This window comes from Cimex lectularius, unplaced genomic scaffold (genome assembly GCF_000648675.2).
Source record: "Cimex lectularius strain Harlan isolate CLEC.00 unplaced genomic scaffold, Clec_2.1 scaffold63, whole genome shotgun sequence".
Lineage (NCBI taxonomy): Eukaryota > Metazoa > Arthropoda > Insecta > Hemiptera > Cimicidae > Cimex > Cimex lectularius.
In genome coordinates, this window is record NW_019392694.1 from 1,969,045 (window position 1) to 1,991,743 (window position 22,699).

At 32.9% G+C, this 22,699-nt stretch overlaps 1 protein-coding gene across 1 annotated transcript in view; it reads right to left on the reverse strand.

Annotated features, from left to right (window-relative positions):
• The window catches only part of LOC106674217, a 50,986-nt gene extending 32,333 nt beyond the window's left edge, over positions 1-18,653 (reverse strand). The window contains exon 1 of the mRNA XM_014406826.2: positions 17,968-18,653. Coding sequence (XP_014262312.1) covers positions 17,968-18,182 — 215 coding nt within the window. The 5' untranslated portion in view covers positions 18,183-18,653. The remainder of the gene's footprint in view (positions 1-17,967) is intronic.
• Between the last annotated feature and the right edge of the window lie 4,046 nt (positions 18,654-22,699).

A 22,699-nucleotide genomic window follows, 5' to 3' on the forward strand; every position in this document is an offset into this window, starting at 1 on the left:
CGAAAAAAGTTCAAGGTCTACTTCGATGGGTTTTTTTAACCTTCGTGACGGTGGTACGAATTGATTTTTATATGTATGGATTTTCCTTTAGCTGTGTGTAACTGTTTTCTTTTCTACCTACCGGTATGGCCAACATCACCTAACACCTGAGAGAAAGTTGTGGTAAAACAAATAATAATTAATTAAAGTAGTATTCCAAATCTTCTGTTAAGTCGTCTTGCGTGGGGATCGATAGCTGTCTAGGTGAAGTCCTAAGTATCTGACTTGAGTAGAAGGCAGTAGTGACTTGTTATTTCATTGAGAGGAAGACTGTTTTTCCATTTTAATCATTCACGGGCACTTTTCCTCAGTCATTTTTCTCCGGCACGTTTTGAGCCAGTCTTTAATAAAAATCGAAGTTCTTGGAAGTTGGATTAAGTTCAGAAGTCCAAATTTCAGTGTAATCCGGAGTGACGATTGTGTCGGGATGTGTAGGAAGAAAGTCAGTAATATAAAAGGCAAACCTGATGGGGGCAAAGAATGCTTCCTTGGGGGACTCCGACAAGTATTGTTCTAATGTTTGACTACTCGTTGCCGCACTTCTTTTTTTCTTCAAATTTCTTAATCTAAGTGTGACTATATTCCAAAAGGAAAATTTTCACATGCCAGGATGATTAATTTAACTGTGACAAGTTGAAATGAAAAGAAAATATTACTATATATAATGAGTACTTTTTAAAAAATGAAATAAATTGAGGCTGACCTTTACAAATGATCTGTACGAGAATGAATCTCGCTATATTTTTAGCAGTATTCATTTTTGATTTAAGATGACTAACAAATAGCGCGATACATTAAAATTAAACGTTTTACTTATTTAGTATGAAGTTTTATTTGATTGGTGTTGTGTTTTACAAATTGCGAAAAGAAAAATATATTTAATATATTTTTGATCTACTAGTAGGAAGAACAAACGCGTTTTAAAGCAGTTTAAAAACAAATATTTGGGAAAACGTTAACTATGCTGGTTTTGTAAAAGGTTTTTTAAAAAAAGTGTTGTTGCAGACTATAAAAACAGTTTATCCAATTTTCCCCTTTTACGACGATAACGAAAAGGAAAAATCGATATATTTTATTCCAGTTTTTTATTGAAAAATAACAAAAACAATCTATTCCAGGTTGTATAAACCAATCTGAGGCGGTATATCGTACATTATCTTTAGCATTTTAATAATGATCAAGTTTTAAGGGGATTTTGGTCTAGTTTTATCAAAATCGATCTTCTTTGTAAGTTCTGTTTAGCAATAAAAGAAAAAACATGTTCACTGAGTGAATTATATCCTCTAATACTTTAAAAGATTATTAATTTATCTGTATTCTAAAGAAGAAGAAAATCAGATTTATTCAACAGGAAAGCCAAAAGAACCTCCACTTGACCAACGTGCACGGCAAATAATCAAATAAACTTAATTATGGCCTTCCAGCAATAAACTAAAAAAAATTATTTTCTGAGATTTTCAAATGAATAATAAAGCCAGGAAAGAATTTTTGTTCAATTGTTATTCAGTCTCAAATCTAATGAGAATCTTAGTTAATCTTTTATAACCTTACATAACCTTCTATTTAGGTGTACTATGACACTTAAAACAATATTACTGCCCAGTGACAGTTTTTACAAATTGTAATAATGAAATAATCTATATTATGAAAACAGCTATGTGTGAATTGAAAATTATGAGTTTCTGAAGGTTTCTATCGATATAAAGTGTCAGTCTGTGGTATATGATTGTGGTTTAGTTATTCAGAGATCGTGAGATACGGTCTGGTGTGATGTAGGTTTGGGAAAAACATTTTCTTTATCGTGCCAACGTTTCGATCTTTAATGAAATCATCTTCAGGGCTCAAAGTGTTTGTCTTCTGTTTAATTGTGCCATTCTTGCGTGTAGTGTTGAGAGTGCCTGGGCAATTGGGCACTCTCAAAATGACACGCAAGAATGGCACAATTACACAGAAGACAAACACTTTGAGCCCTGAAGATGATCTTAATAAAGATCGAAACGTTGGCACGATTAAGAAAATGTTTTTCTGAAACCTACATCACACCAGACCGCATCTCACGATTTCTGAATAAATATCGATTAACGGTCACTAATCACCACACATTTTCGTTTAGGATTACACTATTAACAAGTATTTAATTTTGAAAGTAAAAGCTACAAGTGGGTTTTTGTGGATTCATAGGAATATGAGTTTCTTTCGTTCCATCACTGGATTTCATCCAGGTTGCATTGCAGGTAGTAGGAAGCTGTTGGCTGATGATCTGCGAACGTCGCTTGTTTTTGTTGATGTAGGCAAATCAGAGACATACATAAATCAGAAAGAGTCATGAGCTGGTAAATATATGTAGTGTAACTATTCAGTATACAGTGGGTAATCCGAAAATAAGATTTTATTCTAATCTTGTTCAGTCCAATTCGTGTCATTCCCTGCTAACCTAACTAAATTTTTCTGTGTCTCATCTGCAGTCGGATCAGAGGCAGGCCCTCTTGAAATCATCCAGTTCCAAAAGTTATTTCTTTTTACATTTCTAGCCTTGTTGACTGATCTCAACGTCTGCAAAATGACTATTACGAATATGTTAAAAAAATAAAACTATAATTTTTTTGAGATTTGGTAATATGATAACCAGAAACCCTTCGTGAGTATGCTCTTATTTCTTGATAGCTATGGATGGGACAATTTTTAAACACCCTCGCCACGTTTGCATGACATCTTCCATACTCCAACATCGTTATGTTTCAAACCGAATTTGCGTCACATAAATCCCTCACTGAAAAATTAATGACTTTACTAAAATAGGTAGAGCATAAAAAATGTAACTCCCGGCGCATTAGAATGAGCTTTTTTGCACCGTTATAAACAAATAAAGAATTGAAAATTAAAAAATTTATTTACAAAATCCAACTTTAACATAGGTAGTTTCTATCTTTGTCTTATTTATTTTTATTCCTTTAAAACTATCGAATTTTATTGGACAGTTTTATTATTACTTTTTGTACCCTTGAACAAAAAAACTATCGCAGTATTTAACATGTGGATGAATGATTAAATAAAGGATTTCCAGTTAACATTTGTTACCATAAAAAGTCCTCCAAATTGAAAAAAATATCAAATTACAACGGATAAAATGTCTTGTTATCATCTGAAATGAATTGTTTCCACGCCAGGAGGAAAAAGGTCCCGTCGTTGGGTCTTCACCGGATAAATAAGATAAATTAATTTAAGGTTGAATATCTCGTCCAAAGTAACAAAATCTAAGGGTCATATTACACTATCACTTACCCGATAACGTTTCTTACAAGCAGACTTATTATGATATCACATTTAAATTACACCTTCAAATCAAATTGTGCAGTTTAAAGAAAAAATGAAAACAAAAGGTTAATCATTTATTTAAATTTGAAACCCAAGGAAGCAACTTTTTATCCGGTTTTTAAATTTTTTGTTTTATTTTTATAGTTTCATGTAACTATTTATTTTAAGCTTGTACTCAGACTGTTGTAATAAGCCTAATTATGTAGTAATGAAACAGGAAGGTAAATATTTTGATATGTTGTCAGGGATACTGTTAACATGAGATTGTTGACCTCCAGGTCTAATAAGGAGCAACCGAAAACCGGCCATCCCCTCACTGCTAACGAATTATGCTAATCATATTTAATTAGTGGTTGCAGCATACCCTCTAATGCGTGATAATGTACTAACGAATATATATATTTTTTGTTTTGTTTTGTTTGTAAATATATATAATATTTATAATAAAACATATTAAAAATAAATATATATGATATAAATAAAGATTTTTTATTAAAACCCATGTATTTTATTTTCGTTAAAGTACATATAATGTTTGTTAAAGGGTAATTGGTCGTTAAGCCCCTCTGAATGACAGTATTTACTTTCCTACATAATACAAGTTTGCCGGTAGATTCTACATTCAAATAGGAACCCAAAAGTCCTAATTAACTTTGGTCCAAATCTAAGCAGTTTCGGAGTTATTCCACTTTTTCTGATTTTTTAAGATTTCACGAGCTTGCTTCAAATAAAAATGACAACTCCTAAACTAAAAGGTTTTGGATAAATTTGTTGATACCATTGAATCTATAAAACTTCCGACTCTTCGATGGCTTCTTAAACTCAGATGCGAGCAAGTGTTCCTCAATTCTATGCCATGGAAGGAAGACGACGGAAATTTCTTGTGCACGCTCTGTAACCTAAGAGTTAGGGAAGATATTTTTCATTTTGTTGCCCAGTGTCCCATACTGTCTGAACTCCGTATCCTCTATCTAGGCTATAAATCGCTTTCCAGGTCTCAGCTGCTTGATCTGTTACATATCTTGGATATGGAGAGGTCGAAAGGTCTAGCACACAATGCACGTCATGCCTGGCAATATAGGTACGATTATAATACCGAGTCATAATTGTTTAACTTGTATCTAAAATCAGCTAATTTTTATAATTTAGTTTTTACTTATAGTTTTCTATTATTACCATTATTATATAGTTTATTTTTATTTTTTATTTTTCGCTCGCCTGAAAAAGAACAGCCAACTTCCGGCAGACGGATAAGCATCCATGCTGCTTATAAAATGCTTTTAATATTGTATATTATGTAATGCTTCTCTTTAATGTAAATAGAGCATGTTATATATCTATCTATCTATCCATTGAAAACTGTGTTAAATTTTTAATAAGATGTGATCAATAGTAAACTTGTAAACCTTCGGGAAATAGGTGTTTTAGTAGGAGAACTTTGAAAAATATTTTTTTTGTACTCTGGTGATTTTAAACTACTATTTACAAAGCTAGAGACCAGCAAATTTCAGAAAACGTACTTCATTTAATGTCCTTTTTAGTGGTGTAATTGCTTTGTTAATTATTTTTTTAAATATAAAAAAATTGATGTAAGAATGGAAAAAACCGTGGCTGACGGATTAGTAAGGTGGAAAATTAAAAAAAAAACAACGAAATTTTGAATGAATTTATGAAACTTTTTTTTAAATTTGGGTTCGAAACACCGAAATTTTGCAAGTGTTTACTTGTTTACCGACACGACTGCAACCTTGATTAAAGAATTGTTGTATTATTATTATTACTTTTTTTATGAGGTTATATCAACCCTCGGGGTGCCGGTGTTTTTTTTTTTTTTTTTTTAAAAAAGCCCATTTGTAAGTATGTCGGGACCTTTACCTTACAGTGATGAGCGCCGTCTCAATGCCTAAACCGTTGAGGCCTCCGACGCCCCCTAATGTATTATTATTCTCTGGAATAAAAGAGTTTTAAGATTCAAAACGTTTTTACTTATCTATGTGATATCTTGTAAACAGTAGGGTTTTCTAATGAAGAATACACTTGTGTACACCTAACGTACGGGTTTTGCGGGTTTAAGCGAAAATACATTGCGGAGGGTGGAAAGCATTTCGAATCAAAATTAAAAAACGTTTAATAAATTCATTCAAAATTTTCTTAAGTTTTTTATTGTTTATTATTATTAATCTTTCCACCTTATCAATCCTTCAATCACGGTTTTTTCTTTTCCATCATCGATTTCTTCATTTTCAAAAAATGTAATTAAAAAAGCAATTGCACCACTAAAAACGATATTAAATGAAGTACCTATTCTAAGATTTGCTGGTCTCTCGATTTCGAAATAGTAGTTTAGAATCACCGTAGAATGTGTTTTCAACTTTGAAAAATTTTTTTTTTTCAAACTTATCGCTATTAAAACACTTATTTCCTGAATGTTTACAAGTTTAGTATCCATAACAGCTTATTGGAAATTTAACGTAGTTTTCAATGGTATAAACGGATTTTTCTAATACCTTTTAGTTTTGAGTTGATTCGGACTATAATTAATTAGGACTTTTTCGTTCCTTTTTCAATGTACAATGTACTGGCAAAGTTTGTAACACGAGTAGCCGAACATCCTGTATATAATCCAAAAAACCGGACACTTGTATTTTGGTAATTGTTTACAACTATATATGTAATTTTTATCATTTTAGTAATTACAACATGCTTACTTTAATGAAAACAAGATTCTTGGATTTTAATAAAAAATATTTAATTACGATGGTTTAAGAGAAAATTCAACTCCACAGGAAAATCTTTATAGATTTATTACCTTGTTTGTTTTCAATAACGCATTAAGAGTGAAACCAGGTAATAATTTTTAGTTAAATTTTAATCTATCACTAAACGATTTTCCCGTGAAATTGATTACAGAACTGTTTTTAACGATTGTTATTTTTCAAAATTATACCATTTGGGTTTTGTTTTTTGATGAAAGAATTGTTATAATGACTCGCCTAAAAGAAAATATTGTAAGTTTATTAATTTAAGATATTTTTGTAAGCCGACAGGTGAAATATTTGCAAGTACGTTGGTTGCGACTTTGTTATTTTTCTTATTTTTCTTTTAAAGTGAAGCATTGGATAGTTCTTGCCCCTTTTGTCTCGTTTCTCCTCCGGTCCACACTGGTTGCCAGGATTTCGTAAAAATGGCTTGACATTCTTACTTGTTGGGCAGGATATATTACACAAGCCTACTGACCTGGAATGAAATTTAACGTATCGATTTATTTCTTCCTTTTGCCCACCGTTTAAGACGGTGACAAATTCTGTGTAAACAGTTTTTATACAGTTTTTCTTTTTGTTGTAAAATCGTTTAACTTTTTTGACGAAAAACAACATCCACAATGGTTTTTGGACTTAATTTAAACATACTTATTGAAAACTTGTTATTACTTGAAAAATTTAATTCAACAGAGCTTAAATACTAAAAAATGTCTATTTTGATAAATCAACATATCCATTTATAAATATAAAATTACAAAAAATACCAAATTAATGAAATAATTAAGGAAATAAGTTAATCTCAAGGTAAAAGGACATAATCGATAAAATAAAATTAGAAAAATCTAATTATTTTTAAACAATAATTAATAACAATATTATGTAATTAATTCTAAACAACGTTTATATTTGTCATTTTGACGCTACCGATCATAATTCAAAAATAAAAATTCTTTGACCTCACAGAAATCATACAGCTCTGAAGTGTTATCTTCAGATGACATATTACAGAAACGCATCTGATACACTTTTTTGTGTACTTTTTTCTTAACATAAATCAATAAAACATAAAATATATACATATCATTAAAATTGAAACGAAAAATAAAATAAAATGTATGTCTCTGAAATCTAAGTTGATATCCTAAAATGCTGTTCTCCCATTTGTACCTCAGGATGTCAACTTTAAAATATATATAAATCATACAAAACACACATTACAGCAAACATAGAAGTTTGGTCACTTTCACTCCCTCAGAATACTCGTTATTCCTCGGTGCGGGGTCGAACATCCTTGCTAATTCACTAGTTTTCGTGGTCCGCTTGACCAATTAATATCATTCAGTTAATTAAGGTTTTTAGTTGAGATAAAAAAGTTGAGATAAGGAGGGAAAATTAAAAAGGTGGGGTTGAGATGGGAAGTTAGTGTCCGAGAGGATTGAAGTCACGATAGCTCAAGTGGCAGAGTAAGTTCGAATCCCGCTCGTGACACTGACTTTTTTATCTCAACTAAAAACCTTAATTAATTGAATTCTTGCTAATTACTAATTTTGCTTTCCAGACGTCATACACTCACTGCAAAATACTCGACATTTCTAGGGGTTTAATCTGTCATAATGTTTTGAAACTAATTAACGCATCTGGTAAAATTATCTTAAACTGTTTAAACCGTAATTGTACAGTCATTAACTTTAATTTTATAAAAACCCTGTTTACACAGCGATATTTCATTTCATGAAATTACACAGGGTGTTCCGTGAACAGACGTCAACACTTCAGGAAGTTATCCTTCATGTCAAATTGAACTAAAATACCTTAATGTTCTAAGTCTGATTCTCAATTGTATTAGTTTCTGGTTATAGCAAATTTTCATTCCATCAAGTCTTTGGCATCTCATATCGTGTTGATCTTCCAGTAAAATTTGTTTCACTGATGTGAAGAGAATGTCTTTAAAATAAAGTTCTTTAAAAATTAAATGATTATTAGTTGCATTCTTCAAGAAGTTGGATATTTTGAACATTAATTAAACTTTATGAAACCTTTTGTTTTTCTTACAATCAATTTTAGTACCAAAGAGTCTTTATTGTTTACTCTTCATTATTTTCATTATTTTTTATAAAGACGTTTCACAGTTTTAAGGGGGGTTACTTCAGTTACCTGCTTGCCTAATACTATACATTTCAGAATGGTTTTTAGTTTTTGGATTTATTTTATTTATGTATTTTTTAGTTTTAACCTATTTGAAATTAAAATATAAAATTTAATGGAAATCCCATTACTCTATAAAGAAAAAATAATATAAAAGACTATGTAATTGCAAAACAATATTACTTTTACGTATTGAATATGTGTATATTTATATGTGAAAGATACACTTACTAATAAAACTGTAACTGCGAATTTTTTTAGTCCTGATTGAATAAACGATCGAAAGTTGGACGAATTACAATAGTAATTAATTGTAAGATAGACCACAAAAAAAATCGAAAAATCAAATTTTTAGCAATTAAACTTTTATTTTACATTGGTGATAGCTGGCCTTTGAGAATTACGTGCATTACGTCTCATCACCAGCGAAAACCTTTCTGAAAGTATCTGTGAATGATTTTTTTTTTCATTTACAAAAGAGACTAAACGTTATTGGAAAGATAGGTAAAATATACGTAAGCAAAATAGATCTTACAGAAATGTTTGTCTTACCATTAGGGTAATTGCCATAATTTTGTAAACACAAACAACTTATGAAATGAATACAAGGATAATTAATGGATCTGATTTAAATAGAGATAATAAGCAAATAAGCTCTTTTCTTTTTATATTTTTTAGAATGTCTATATTAAAATAGTATATTCAGTACACTTTTAAGATAATTTGAATTTAACTCAATTGTCATAAAGTATATCGTCTCCTAATTCATCCTTTAAATTAAACTTCCATAATGGTCACCTGATTTTACAACAATTTGGATTCACTAGTTCTCCTTGTCTTTTGTTTCATTTCTTATCTGTTGAATATAAAGCACGTTAGTTGTTATTTTAAACTATTTACATATTTATTTTTGAAGCAGTACGTCGGTAGGATAAAAAGATTTTATTAAATTATCTATTGCTTTTTATTTTAGTTTTAAAAGTTTGAGATAGCATTTTGTAAAATATCTAACAGTTGTTTTGCACAAGTGTTAGTTTTTTTTTTTTTACTTATGACCGCCTTAAAATTGATCATTCAAAATATTAAAATAAATACAAATAAAAGTAATATAATTTTGGACAGAATTTCGGGTCGTACGATAAATAAATTATTGGGATTAAACCTTTGAAAAAATAATTTTATGTAAGGTTTTGGATGAAATGAAAAGGTTAGTGTCACGAGCGGGATTCGAACCCACGACCTTCGGCTAAATACGCCTCTGCTCTAACCACTTGAGTTATCGTGACATGATTAAAGCCTCAAACTACAATCTACGTCGTGGGTTCGAATCCCGCTCGTGACACTAAATTTTTCATTTCAACCAAAACCTTACATAAAAAGATTTTTTTAATTAATTATAAAAATAAATCATTTTGTCAATAGACCACTAAATATAACGGTTTTGAAAAAAATGTTTGCAAATTATAGTAATATTTTTACTGTGGTAGACTTTATTTTTTGATTTTTTAGCGCTCAGTTTAAGAATGGTTTGCGTAATATTTACAAACAATTGTTGTAACGTTTAGGATTTCCTGGAGGCCTTGACAGGATTGAGAAACTTGCTGACAAACATGCACAATATTTTAATGTTAAATTTATGTTTTCAAAAATGGTTTGTTATTTTCCGGTATGAAACAATGAACAATTCGCGTTATTGCGAAAAAAGGAAAGGAAGTGGAAGTTGCTAAAATAGCTGAATTACTTTTGATCGCTTCGACTCAAGGTTGTGTGTAAAGTAATTGAAAATTGTCTTAAAGGAATGGATCACGTGAAATCGAGAGAAATATAAATTCCCAACAGCTTTCGAGAAATAAAACAGGGAAAATTGTAAAAACAAGATCTGAACTGAAATTGAAGCGTGCTTTACTTTCAAGACGTGACTTGAACTTTTTAAAGTTTCGGTTTGATTGGAGTAAAACTTTTTTTTTTCGTAAATTAAAAGCGTTTGTTTCACTTGGGGAAAAATTAATCCTAGGGGATTAAAAAAAATATCAATACGAATTCCATCACAACTTTGGACATACCGCGTCGAACGGTTTCTACTAAACCGTGCAATACCCAGCGCATAAAATACACCAGATCAAACCTTCCTACGACATGTCATTAGACAAATGGACAAAGCTCTTTACTAAGTCACTAACAACAAAGATCTTTTGATATGGTCTAGCACCCAGACATTTTTTACAGACAGTTGAAGTGTAGATCTGAAATTCAGACATGTAACCGGGAGCAAAAAAAGCTAAAAATATTTGCCATAGGCATTGATTTGTGCTGGCCACAAATAAATTATTATTATTATTATTATTTTTTTTTTGACTGGGGTTTCCGACATCTAGGTCATTTTAGCTCCCAACTAAGTCTATATTCTATTTACACTTTCAAACATTACATTCATACAAATAAATACATTCATACACATAAATATATCCATACAATACACTCATTCCGTTTGGTCGGTGGAGTACTTGATATTCCTCCACCGACCTATACTCAAACTAATTTAGATTGGGGTCGATGGGTCGATGGAGTACTTTTATAAATATTTCCATCGACCCCGAACACACATTCTTACGCTCTCAATGTTCGATGGGCGATGATGACGTTATATTTCACCCTCACCCCTCGCCATTCACGCTAATAAATACATGCACTCAGACAAAACATATAGACACACAACACATAGGACATATTATATACAATAAAAAAAACCAATTTCCCCTAAAAAGCGGAACAGGGGACTCTGAAACTCGCTGCAGTGCGCTAGTACCATCTTCAGATTGGATGGCATGCCTTCACGCTCCCTGTAGGGAGCCAAGGCATGACATGTTTCCAGTATGTGGGACACATCGAGCAACTTTCTCTGCATAAGGGGCACCTGCGCGGGCTTTGGCCCAAGAGCAGGTGCCCGTGTGTCAATCGCGTATGACCTATTCTTAATCGCGTAAGGACTATTCCTTGTTTCCGGATCAGGTTTTCGGGGGGGGGGCATCTACGAATCGTGCTCTTGACGCGCAAAAGCCTCTCGGACGACCCAGCCCACTGACGCTGCCATAATAAATTATTATTAAAATCAAATTAATATAATTTAATTTTAATGAAGTCTGTATTTTTAAAATGAACTAAAATTACGAAAACTATAATAAAATAGTGAAAATTATAAGAAAAAGAATATTTTTTCTTTATGAATATCCATACTTACATTAATTTATTGAAATATCATACCAAATTTTCTGGTGTGACGAATTAAATGTACGTTATCATTAAATGGGAAAATACATTAATAATATCGGTGAATTTGTTATTAGTTGTGAATTGCTTTGTTACTGGCAGTGATTCAGCCTTCTGGTCATCACGTGCACCATGATTGTGTCTGTTAATGATTGATTATATTGTTCCAGTTATAATTGATAGGCATTAGTGTTATTCCTATCGATTGAGTACGTTTCAATCAATTCCTGCCAGGTTATCCAACATCGTGTATAGTCGTGCACAATCCATACACTAATTTATCGAAATATCATACCAAATTTCCTGCTGTGACGACACGTGATTTAAGGTAATAGACGTTAGAGTAAAGTTAATGACTAATCATGAAGTAAAAAGCTTCATTCATGTTGCTTATCCGAAAAACCAATGGAGGAAATAAACGTTGGGAGAGTTACGAAAAGGGATGGTTGTAAAAGAAAATATATTATCTGTGAGGATAGACAAACAAATGTGCCAAACGATCACAATTTATTCGAAACATTACTGACAATAATAAATAAATTTACAATAATCTATGTTCAATTTTAATACCATCTATGTGAATCAGTAAAACATTAAAATTGTCTTATAAGTCTAAAGGGGAGAATGCTTTGTAGTCTACGTATTCATAACATCTTATTCAAATAATAATGAAGGATAAAATATATAGATTTAGCTATGAACTATGTTACCAATAAATATATGGGTATATTTGAGAGGATTTTTTTCTAGGCCGGTTTGCCCCCAGAGCTTCTCAATTTTTGTCTGTAACCACTATCTTTAAGGTTCAGTCCTTACATACGTGATTAAAATGTTTTAGGTTAATTGAAATATACATTCATATTATTAAAAACGATTACTTAATTTAAGATTGGTTAAATCAAGGGTTCTCTATATACTGCTGAGACTACTACAACTACGGTAAAATTAGTGCAACGTAAACCTACGCCCTCACTTCATTCACGCCGATAAATACATTCACATTCACTATTCTAAGTTAACCTAATTGGCCCGGTTGATCTGTGGGTACTCGATATTGTACACAGACCGTGTTCATACACTCTTAACCACTCATGCAAATAAATACATTTACATAATCGAAGTCCCCAGGGTTTTTGATATTATGCCAATACCTAAGTTGGGGGTTGTTATTTACTTTTCTTGACAGTTCAATTTTGAGTCTGGCTTCTCAAGAAATTTGTTCGTGTAGGATTTTTTTTCCAAATAAATCCATTGTTGAATAGGACCACTAATTGGTCCGTCTACACCCTTGAGTTTTGATGTTGCTCAAACGCGTTTTCGGCTTTGCGTCAAGCTCAGTGAGTAACTTCATCAACTTTAATCTTACTCCATTATATTTCTTGGTGGATTGTCTAAATAACTTCTTTCAATTAATTAATTTTTATGTAAGGTAATGGTTGAAATGAAAAAAAGCTATTGTTACGAGCGGGATTCGAAGCCACGACCTTCGGCAAAATACGCCTCTGCTGTACCACTTCAGCTATCGTGACTTCGATCCACTCGGACACCAACTTCCCATCTCAACCCCACCTTTTGAATTTTCCCTCCTTTTTGCCATTTTCAAATGTCGTGTAATCGGATTGGATTCTCGTCGACAAATGAAATGGCCTCGGAGAGCTTTAGTGAAGTATACTTCATTTTAAATCATTAATTGACCAATTAATATATTAAAATTAATTAAGGTTTTCAGTTGAGATATAAAAGTCAATGGCACGAGCGGGACTCGAACCCACGACTTTCGGCTAAATACGGCGCTGCTCTACCACTTGAGCGATCGTGGCTTCGATCCACTCGGGCACTAACTTCCCATCTCAACCCACCTTTCGAATTTTCCCTCCTTTTTGCCATTTCTCAAATGTCCGGTAATCAGGATTCGATGCTCGGAAAAAATGAAATGGCCATAGAGAGCTTTAGTGGAGATATAATTCATTTAACTTATTAAATCCACTATAATAATTAATCTTTAAATAAGGTATTGGTTGTCGGAGTGGATCGAAGTCATGATCTTATTATTAATAATTTAGCTGTAATTATTTCTCACTATTTTTGCAATGTGTAGAGATTAGTGACCGTTAATCGATAGTTATTCAGATATCGTGAGATGCGGTCGGGTGTGATGTAGGTTTCAGAAAAACATTTTCTTTATCGTGCCAACGTTTCGATCTTTTATTGAGATCATCTTCANGATGATCTCAATAAAGATCGAAACGTTGGCACGATAAAGAAAATGTTTTTCTGAAACCTACATCACACCCGACCGCATCTCACGATATCTGAATAACTATTTTTGCAATATTGATTCAATTTGTAGGAAAACAAGTTGAATTACGCGACAAAAATCTGGAAAAAATCAATGAAATATTTTTGGTGGAGTTAAACCCGCCATGCACATAAACATCTACTTAATCATTTATGAAAAAAAAGTAAACGTTTCGATTAACCTTGGATTTAAAATGCCCTTTCTTGAAGAACTGGTTGTAACAGCTCAGCACCTTTTCCCCCTTGATATTTTTCAGAACTTTTGTATACAAATATGTGTCAAAATGTTTTTTAACAGTTTTCATCGAACTGAGTTTTATTTTGAAAAAAAAGCTCTCGTGTCAGTTATCTCATGATTGTAATTTTGATAGATCCGGCATTTGCATGTTAATTCTAGCATAACACGGTTTTTTTCTCGTTTTAAATAATCGCTAACGTTTCACGAATGACGTTTGAAAAAAATCGTTACGTTTATGCGTCATTGGAAATTTTGAAACATGGATCATCTACTTAGGGGAAAAAATACGAAACAGAGTTGATTTTGTGATTCATTATAAAACAACGATCACAGTTTTGAACAAATTATGTTATTTTAAAACATACTACTTTAATCGATGTATTAAATTCTCAGTTTCTCAAGATTGAAACAAACTTAAAAACTGTTAAAAATATTATATCTTTTTTATAAACATTGCTTTGTTAATTTTTAGAAGAATAAAATCTTAAGTGACCGTATCAATGTTCTGCTTGTCACCCATATTCCTTTGGTTCTAATTTCATGAATATGATGAAATTATAACAAGACAAATTTTGTCTATTTGTAATTAAAAACTTATAATCCACAACCATTGAAAAATATTAGTAAGAATTTTTATACAGATTTTAGAAATGGTCTTTGTAATCGTTATTTTACAGTAAATAAAAGCCATTAAAGCATTTTTATACGTGTTATTCCATGTTAATGTCAATGTTGCAATAATTGTTCGGTCAGGAAGAAATTAAAATGAAAAATTATTTGGACGTGAGTTCAAAAGATAATTGAAGTTATAATAAATTCTTTCAATTAATTAATCTTTATGTAAGGCATTGATTGAAATGAAAAAGCTAGTGTCACGAGCGGGATTCGATCCCACAACCTTCGGCTAATTATGCCGGTGCTCTACCACTTGAGCTATCATGAGTTCGATTTTTCATTTTAACCAATGCCTTGCATAAAGATTAATTAATGGAAAGAAGTTATTTGGTCAATCTGACCCCGGAATGTAATAGGGTTATAATAAATTGTTAAAAGTTTAAATATCAGACATCAAGAAATAAAAAATATAATAAAATAATTAAGGTTCTTAGTTGAGATAAAAAAGTCAATGGCACGATCGGGATTCGAACCCACGATCTTCGGCTTGATACGCCGCTGCTCTACCACTTGAGCTATCATGACCTCGTGAGGTTCACCGATTTACAAATTAAAACAAAAATGGAAATGGGAGTACAGGAAAATCAGATCCCAATACTTGTGTAAGCATGAAATGAGCAACTTCAATCAAATTCAATTTCGTTTTAAAACGGGAAAAAACTCGTCCGACTCTTAAAAACATTTGTTTTTACATTAATCAATTTTTTATTTATAGCTTTTTTATGAAGTAGATTCAAGGGGTTAAAGAGTTAAAGTAAAGGTCTAATAAAATCGAGTTTAATTAAATGGGCTTTTCATGATTTTTCACCGTTACACCAATTTACACTCTTTGGACAGACCATATTCTCACAAACCTTTCTCAAACTTAAAGCAATTTATACTATTAATCTGGTCGTATACGATTATATAAGTATTAAAGGGTATATTATCATCTCATTTCATACATATTATTATAAAACAAATAATGATATTCACCATGAACTAAGTTTTGCCTTTAAAATAATTCTAAAAAGACAAACCTAATGATTCACGTTTTCAAAGATTCCTAGCCATCAATTTTGTCAAGCACACAACTTGTAGTAGCATGCGTACTGAATGGATAATACTGACAAAATAAACCAAAGACGAACAACGTAAAACAGTATTAAACCATCGAGCCAAATAGCATAATCAGAATTTTTCTTTTATATTTTATTTTGCTAAATACACGATTACAAGGTGTAAATATTCAAAATATGTTTGGTTTGATATCTTAAAAAACTTGTGAATAATAATTCTTGACTCTACCTAACTTTTATCCCAACAAGCCAAACTGGATTGGTAAAGAAAAAAACAACAACATTTTAATTCCCTTAATCCAGCCTATTATTGTTAATTATTCCGCCTGCACTTAAGATCTTAATCGAATCGGAAAACTTTTATCTCGCGAACGAGAACCCGGCCCCAATTGGATTTAACGTCTTGAGATAAAGGCGTTTAAGGGTAAACAGTCAGATAAAGGTAACATCACTCTCAATTACTAATTTAAATGCAATGAAAGCGGTGAACCTTTAATAGACAAAGTTCCTAAATTATGTAACGAGCCACAAGTTTACCTACCATCGTTGCTTCAGAGTTTGTGAAAGGTTTATTTAACCCCTTTCCCTTTTAATGCCGTTCATGTTCATCCGAAGTGTACGCTTGTTAAAAACCAACATAAATTTATATTCGTTTATATTACGCAATGCTGAAAACGCAATTCAACAAATAAATCTGTCAATCTAAAACAAACCTTTGTAATTCATAATATGTCTTCTTCAATTATACTTACACATAAATAATAATAATTCTTGGTATGGAATCTAGCTGATAATAATTTCAGCTATTGGAATTATTCCTGCGTTAAAACTACATTCACTGATTGAACCACTGTGGGTCTGCGTCGATAATTAAATATTAAATAAAAAATATTACTAAAAAACAGATATTTAATAAAGAAGTAAAAAGTTGTTACATACAATATGTATATATGAATCTAAAGAAAGGGAGAGAAAGCAGAGAGAGAGAGGGAGAGTGAGAGAGAGAGAGAGGGAGAGAGAAAGAGAGAGAGGGGGAGAGAGAGTGACCGAGAGAGGAGTGAGGGAGAGCGAATTTAACAGGCCTATAAAATTTTTGTTTTCTAATACACAAATTTTAAATCCTAATAAGTTCATTTTTCAAGATTGAACTTGTCAGAAAATGTAGAAAATCAACCATTCTTTACCATAAACATGCCATAGAACATAGAAAATATTTATTTTCTAATCTATAACTTTTAAATACCAATAACCAAATAACCAATAAGGGAGCAGCTTGGTGGACTTGGTGGACCACGTTGTTCACGGGTCACCTAATTACGTAAAACAATTTTTTTTGCACAAATACGTTTAATGAAAAGCGTAATAGATATAAATGATTTCAAAGTAGCTGGATTATTTCTGCCAGTAGTCAACATTTATTTTCGATAATTCAGTTGCACCGCATAAAACATCAAATATCAAAAGTCATTTTTTTTGCGCAATCAGAAACAGAGACACAAACAAAATAAGGGAGAAGAAGAAGAAGAAAGAAAGATTGAGGAAGAGTGCATTTCGACGAAGGAAGGGTAAAAAGAGAGAGTTTTGAACAAGTAGAAGTTTTTTAGAGAGTCAGTAGAGAGTAAATATCTCTTTGTCTGTGAAATTATAGTACAATATTGTGTTCTTTTCTTTTCAATACGATCTATTTATTACTGTAAACAAATATGAAAGATAAGTGAATTAACCAAATCAAGTTTGAACATTCTGTTTTGCGGATTTTTTAATGATCTTTTTTATATTATCTATTTGACTGTTTAAAACGTATTTTCGAATATGTTTCCTTGTTCGCCTGCACTCCTTGTACCGTTGCAAGAAAAAGATTTAGAAACTTTCGTTCTAGTTTGGTACCATCTAATAGTTATTGATTATCTTCTATATTTTTCGATTTATTAATTTTTTAAATTTGTTTATCTTTGATGAAGGCAAAAACGCTGGGTAGCAGGTTTATAAACAGCGAAATGATTGTAAACGTAAGTTTTGCAGATGAATTTTCCATTTGAGAAGATAATGCTCTATTAAATATAAACACAAACAAATAGTAGTACGAAGTGTATGCACAGTCGTTGTAAACATTGTCGTTCTCATTTTTAATGGAAATTTTGTATAGATTGTGTTAACAATGAGTACATACACGACTTCGATGAATTCGCAGTTCTCAATAAACCTCTTCATTTTCAGTTCGACGACGGCGATCGTCTGCTCGCAGTGAAATACAATCAAATTGGAATTGTTAGACACTCTAGCCCCCGTGTACGGTTTAAAAGAGGGCATGTCGGACTGAGACGCTCCGGGTCCGAGGAGAAAGAACAAAGAGAAAACGTTAAAAAACAGCCGGACCGGCTTCATGACTGACGCCGAAGTGGAACACAGACTGCCGGTGTAGAACGGCTCCGTGCAACCGCTAATCCCCACCAGCCACACGAAGAACAAGGTGAAGGCCGGGTAGAAGAAAGTTTTCGGGTAGGTCGTATGGTGGGATCTCTCCTCTCTTCACCTTTTACCGTGGAGGTGATAGAATTTCTGGATAAAAGCTGACAAGTATATGGCACGGGAAGGCCACTGTTACAGTAGTCGGAATGGCATAATCTGTCAGTCTTGTAGAAATCGAGGTGACCTTAAAATAATGGTGTCATTTACCCTCTGTCACTCTCTCACTCCAATTCCGCCTCACTTCGTAGTCTGACCGTTTCTTCTCTTCTCAGTCCCCTTTTCTACTTATTGCGTTTATTTGATTTGCTTTCTCTACCGCGTGCTTTTCTCTTGTCATGAACTTTGTTCGCTATATCTATGAAACTTTGCTATATCTGTCAATACATTCATTCTTAGTTCTAAATATTGCTCTTTTCTGTTGAACTATAAAACTCTTTCTTGATTTGTCTGTATATCTTGCCTTATATTCTTACCCTTCCTGAGTTAATGTTTATTTTTCTGACTTCCTCTGTCTGGTTTTTCCATTGTTTTTCATTTTCTTAACGTTTTTGTATCTCTTTCTTAATGTGCCTGTGTATCATGCCTTATATTCTTATCCTCCCTGTATTAATTTTTATTTTTTAAATTCGTCTGTCTAATTTTTCCATTGTTTTTTATTTTCTTAACGTTTTTGTTTACCTAATTTTTTAATGCTAGTTGTTCATTAAGTCATATTTCACAACTGCTAACTATTATCAATTTTTTTAAAATTCGTCTGTCTGTTGTTCCATTGTTTTTCATTTTCTTAACGTTTTTGTTTACCTACGTTTTTAATCTTAGTTGTTCATTAAGTCATGTTTTACAACTGCTAATTGTTATCAATTTTTTTTGAAAATTCGTTTATCTGTTTTTTTCCATTGTTTTTCATTTTCTTAACGTTTTTGTTTACCTACTTTTTAATCCTAGTTGTTCATTAAGTCATTTTTCACAACTGCTAAGTATTACCAATTTTTTTAAAAGTTTCTAGTGCATTACAGCTACCTTCAAGTAGGTAACATGTAACAATGTGCAAGATATATAAGGTGTCCTTTCTACATTCTTCTACCAGGCTGAATTTCCTTGAACCTCTAAAAAAAAAAGTGTTTAAAATTTATTAGTCTAGTTTCAAATTATTACCTCTTTTTGGAGTAGAATTATACAGGGTACTCATGCCCAGTTCAACTTCATAATTAAGGCTCTATATATCCTGCCACATAATTTTAAAGGATTTTTTTACGCTGAAAACATTAGTGCAATCGGATTTTGAATTCAAAAATGACAAATTATAGCAAAAAGAATCCGGCAGTGTAATGTTGACGAGGAGCTGAATATTCTACTGTATGTGTAGAGATTAGTGACCGTTAATCGATAGTTATTCAGATATCGTGAGATGCGGTCGGGTGTGATGTAGGTTTCAGAAAAACATTTTCTTTATTGTGCCGTTTCGATCTTTTATTGATATCATCTTCAGGGCCTGGGATTTACAAACAATGTTTACATTTAACAAATACATTTAGGATGTATTTCAGTTAAATATTCTTTTTATGTAAGTTCTTGGTTGAGATGAAAAAGTTAGTGATATTAGCGGGATTCGAACCCACGACCTTAGGCTCAATACGCCTCTGCTCTAACCACGTCACGATAGCTCAAGTTGTTAGAGCAGCGGCGTATTGAGCCGAAGGTCGCGGGTTCGAATCCCGCTAGTGTCACTAACTTTTTCATCTCAACCAAGACCTTAAATAAACAGAATAATTAACTAAAATAATTAAAATGGTCAATTACACTATTAAACATATATGGATTGTACTGTATGTTTACAAAAATCCGAATTCCTCCTTCCGAAATTGAGGGTTTTAGGTTTTTCAAACAATAAAATTAGGGATGTACTCCGGACTTACAATTTTAAGCTTCATCGCTTAATCTGGTCCTGGAACTTCGGGGCGCCAGGCGTCTATTCCTTGCACAAATGCCGATTTGGGAGGCTGAAGAAAACGTTCTTCCATACATCCTATGGACTGATTAATCCAATGTCACACTAAACCGTTGGAATGTTCGAACGTGGGCCGAGGAAAATCCGAGAATATCGTCCTCTTGTCATCATCAGGTGAGATGGCGGTATGTAAAAACGCGTCTGACCAACCTGATCAGGAACGAGCAAATTACATGAAAATCTCATTTTTCACCAATCTGCATGAACAACACAATTAATTGGCCCCACAGAAAATAGTCGAGTGGATTGGATGTCCATGTTCGGAAAATTCCAACGGTTTAGAAGGCCATTAGAAGCGGTTAACGGTGGCCGTGTGGTTAGGGCAACCGAATCCTATTTGCCACGCTTGTCCTGGGTTCGAATCCAGGTGTAGCACATAGATTTTGATTGTGAATAATATGAAATGTTTTAACGGATATTAGCACTTCAACATCTTTTTTTTCTCTTCTTCCAGTAACCCAACAAACAGAGCGTTTAGTGCCATGTACTATTCCCTAAGATTACGGGAAGTTAACATTTGTATTTTATTTTTATTTTTTACGTTTTTCATTTATTTTTAATTTAGTGTAAAGTTTTAAAATGGAAGAAGTTGTTAAATCTAACATTTACAGCACTGTGTGGTGATTAGTGACCGTTGATCGATAATTATTCATACATCGTGAGAAGCGGTCTGGTGTGATGTAGGTTTCAGAAAAACATTTTCTTTATCGTGCCAACGTTTCGATCTTTATTGAGATCATCTTCAGGGCTCAAATTGTTTGTCTTCTATGTAATTGTGCCATTCTTGCGTGTCGTGTTGAGAGTGCCCTACAAACCTACATCACACCAGACCGCTTCTCACGATTTCTGAATAATTATTTACAGCACTTTTGTTCTTAACACAATTTTATCACATATTGTTACTAATTTAAATTCAAGTCTATTGAATTCAAAAATAAATCCAGATCATCTTTGTATTTCTGTAAAAGGGTTTCCTTTGGTGGCCATTCATATCCGCCGAGGAGGACTTTCCGCATGAGAATCGTTCAACGGTGCTTCTGCGTTTTGCATTGGTAGACCAAGTGGTTAAAGGCTTGGGGCTCAACTCCGCAATCACATTGGCAGGGATCAATAATATGGAACCTGCTTAGATAAGCACGTCTTTCACCGTGCTCTGTAAGTACCATCGTTGTTGTACACCTGGGTGTCATCCGTAAATGCATCCTTGAAGCCACTGTGTGGAAGAACTTGTTGGTTGTAAGTCCCACGCCGGAAGCGCCGGAAGAAACCCATTCCTCCCATTTCGACAAAGTCCTTCTCTGATCATGTTTTTGAGGTATGTTACCAGTACCTGTGTGAACACGGAAGCCAAGTCTTCATCCAAGTCCGCCTTTTTAGCGTATTTATCTGCCAGCTCATTTCCAATGACTGGAACATGCGCTTTAAACATTCCGTTTTTATGTGCACAGTAAATTCCTTTTGGACTGGTAGTAGGAAAAAGGTTTGTTTTGGTTTTTTATAAATACAAAGTTTAGGTTTAACATTCTTGTACTTCGTGTGGCCTCTTGGACTCTTCAGGATTTTACAATAAATTCATTAGATTTCGTGGCCCGATTGACCAAATAACATCTTTCAATTAATTATTCTTTATGCAAGGTATTGGTTGAGACAAAAAATCGTGACTTCGATCCACTCGGACACTAACTGCCTCAAACCAACCTTTTCAATTTTCCCTCCTTTTTGCCATTTTTCAAATGTCGTGTGATCTATTTGATTCGGCGACAAATGAAATGGCCACGGAGGGCTTTAATGAAGTTAGTGTCCGAGTGGATCGAAGTTGCAATAGCTCAAGTGGTAGAGCAGCGGCGTATTTAGCCGAAGGACGTGGCTTCGAATCCCGTTCGTGACACTGACTTTTTTATCTCAACCAATACCTCACATAAAGATTAATTAATTTTACAATAAGTTTTCACCGTCGCCATCGTCATCAGGTTCCTCTTCCTGTTTCGAGCCCGATAGATCACCAGACCTTAAGCTTTCCAATCGTCTTAAGTTGACCTCTTGGATCATTGTAGAGTCCTAGTTCACCTGAGGAATCCTATCATCTTCTTGAGGTTAAATTGCCAGCAGCTGGAAGGTATCCCAGACCGTCTTCATCGGAACCTGCCTTCATCTGTGAACGATCACCCCCGTCATCACCCCTGGATTGACGGACTGATCGCCCGATTGAACAGATAAATTTAATTAGTGTATTTTAATTTTAAATTTCTTGTAATTTATTTATAATTTTGTTATGTTAAAAATATAATGGAGGTTCGCTAGTGCTATTTTGCTATCTATATAGAACCTCCCTACAACATCTTATATGACAGGAATTACTATACGATACAATGCAATTAAAAACTGCGCTTAGATAGTTTCATTTTTTGTATTTTTTCTCATACTA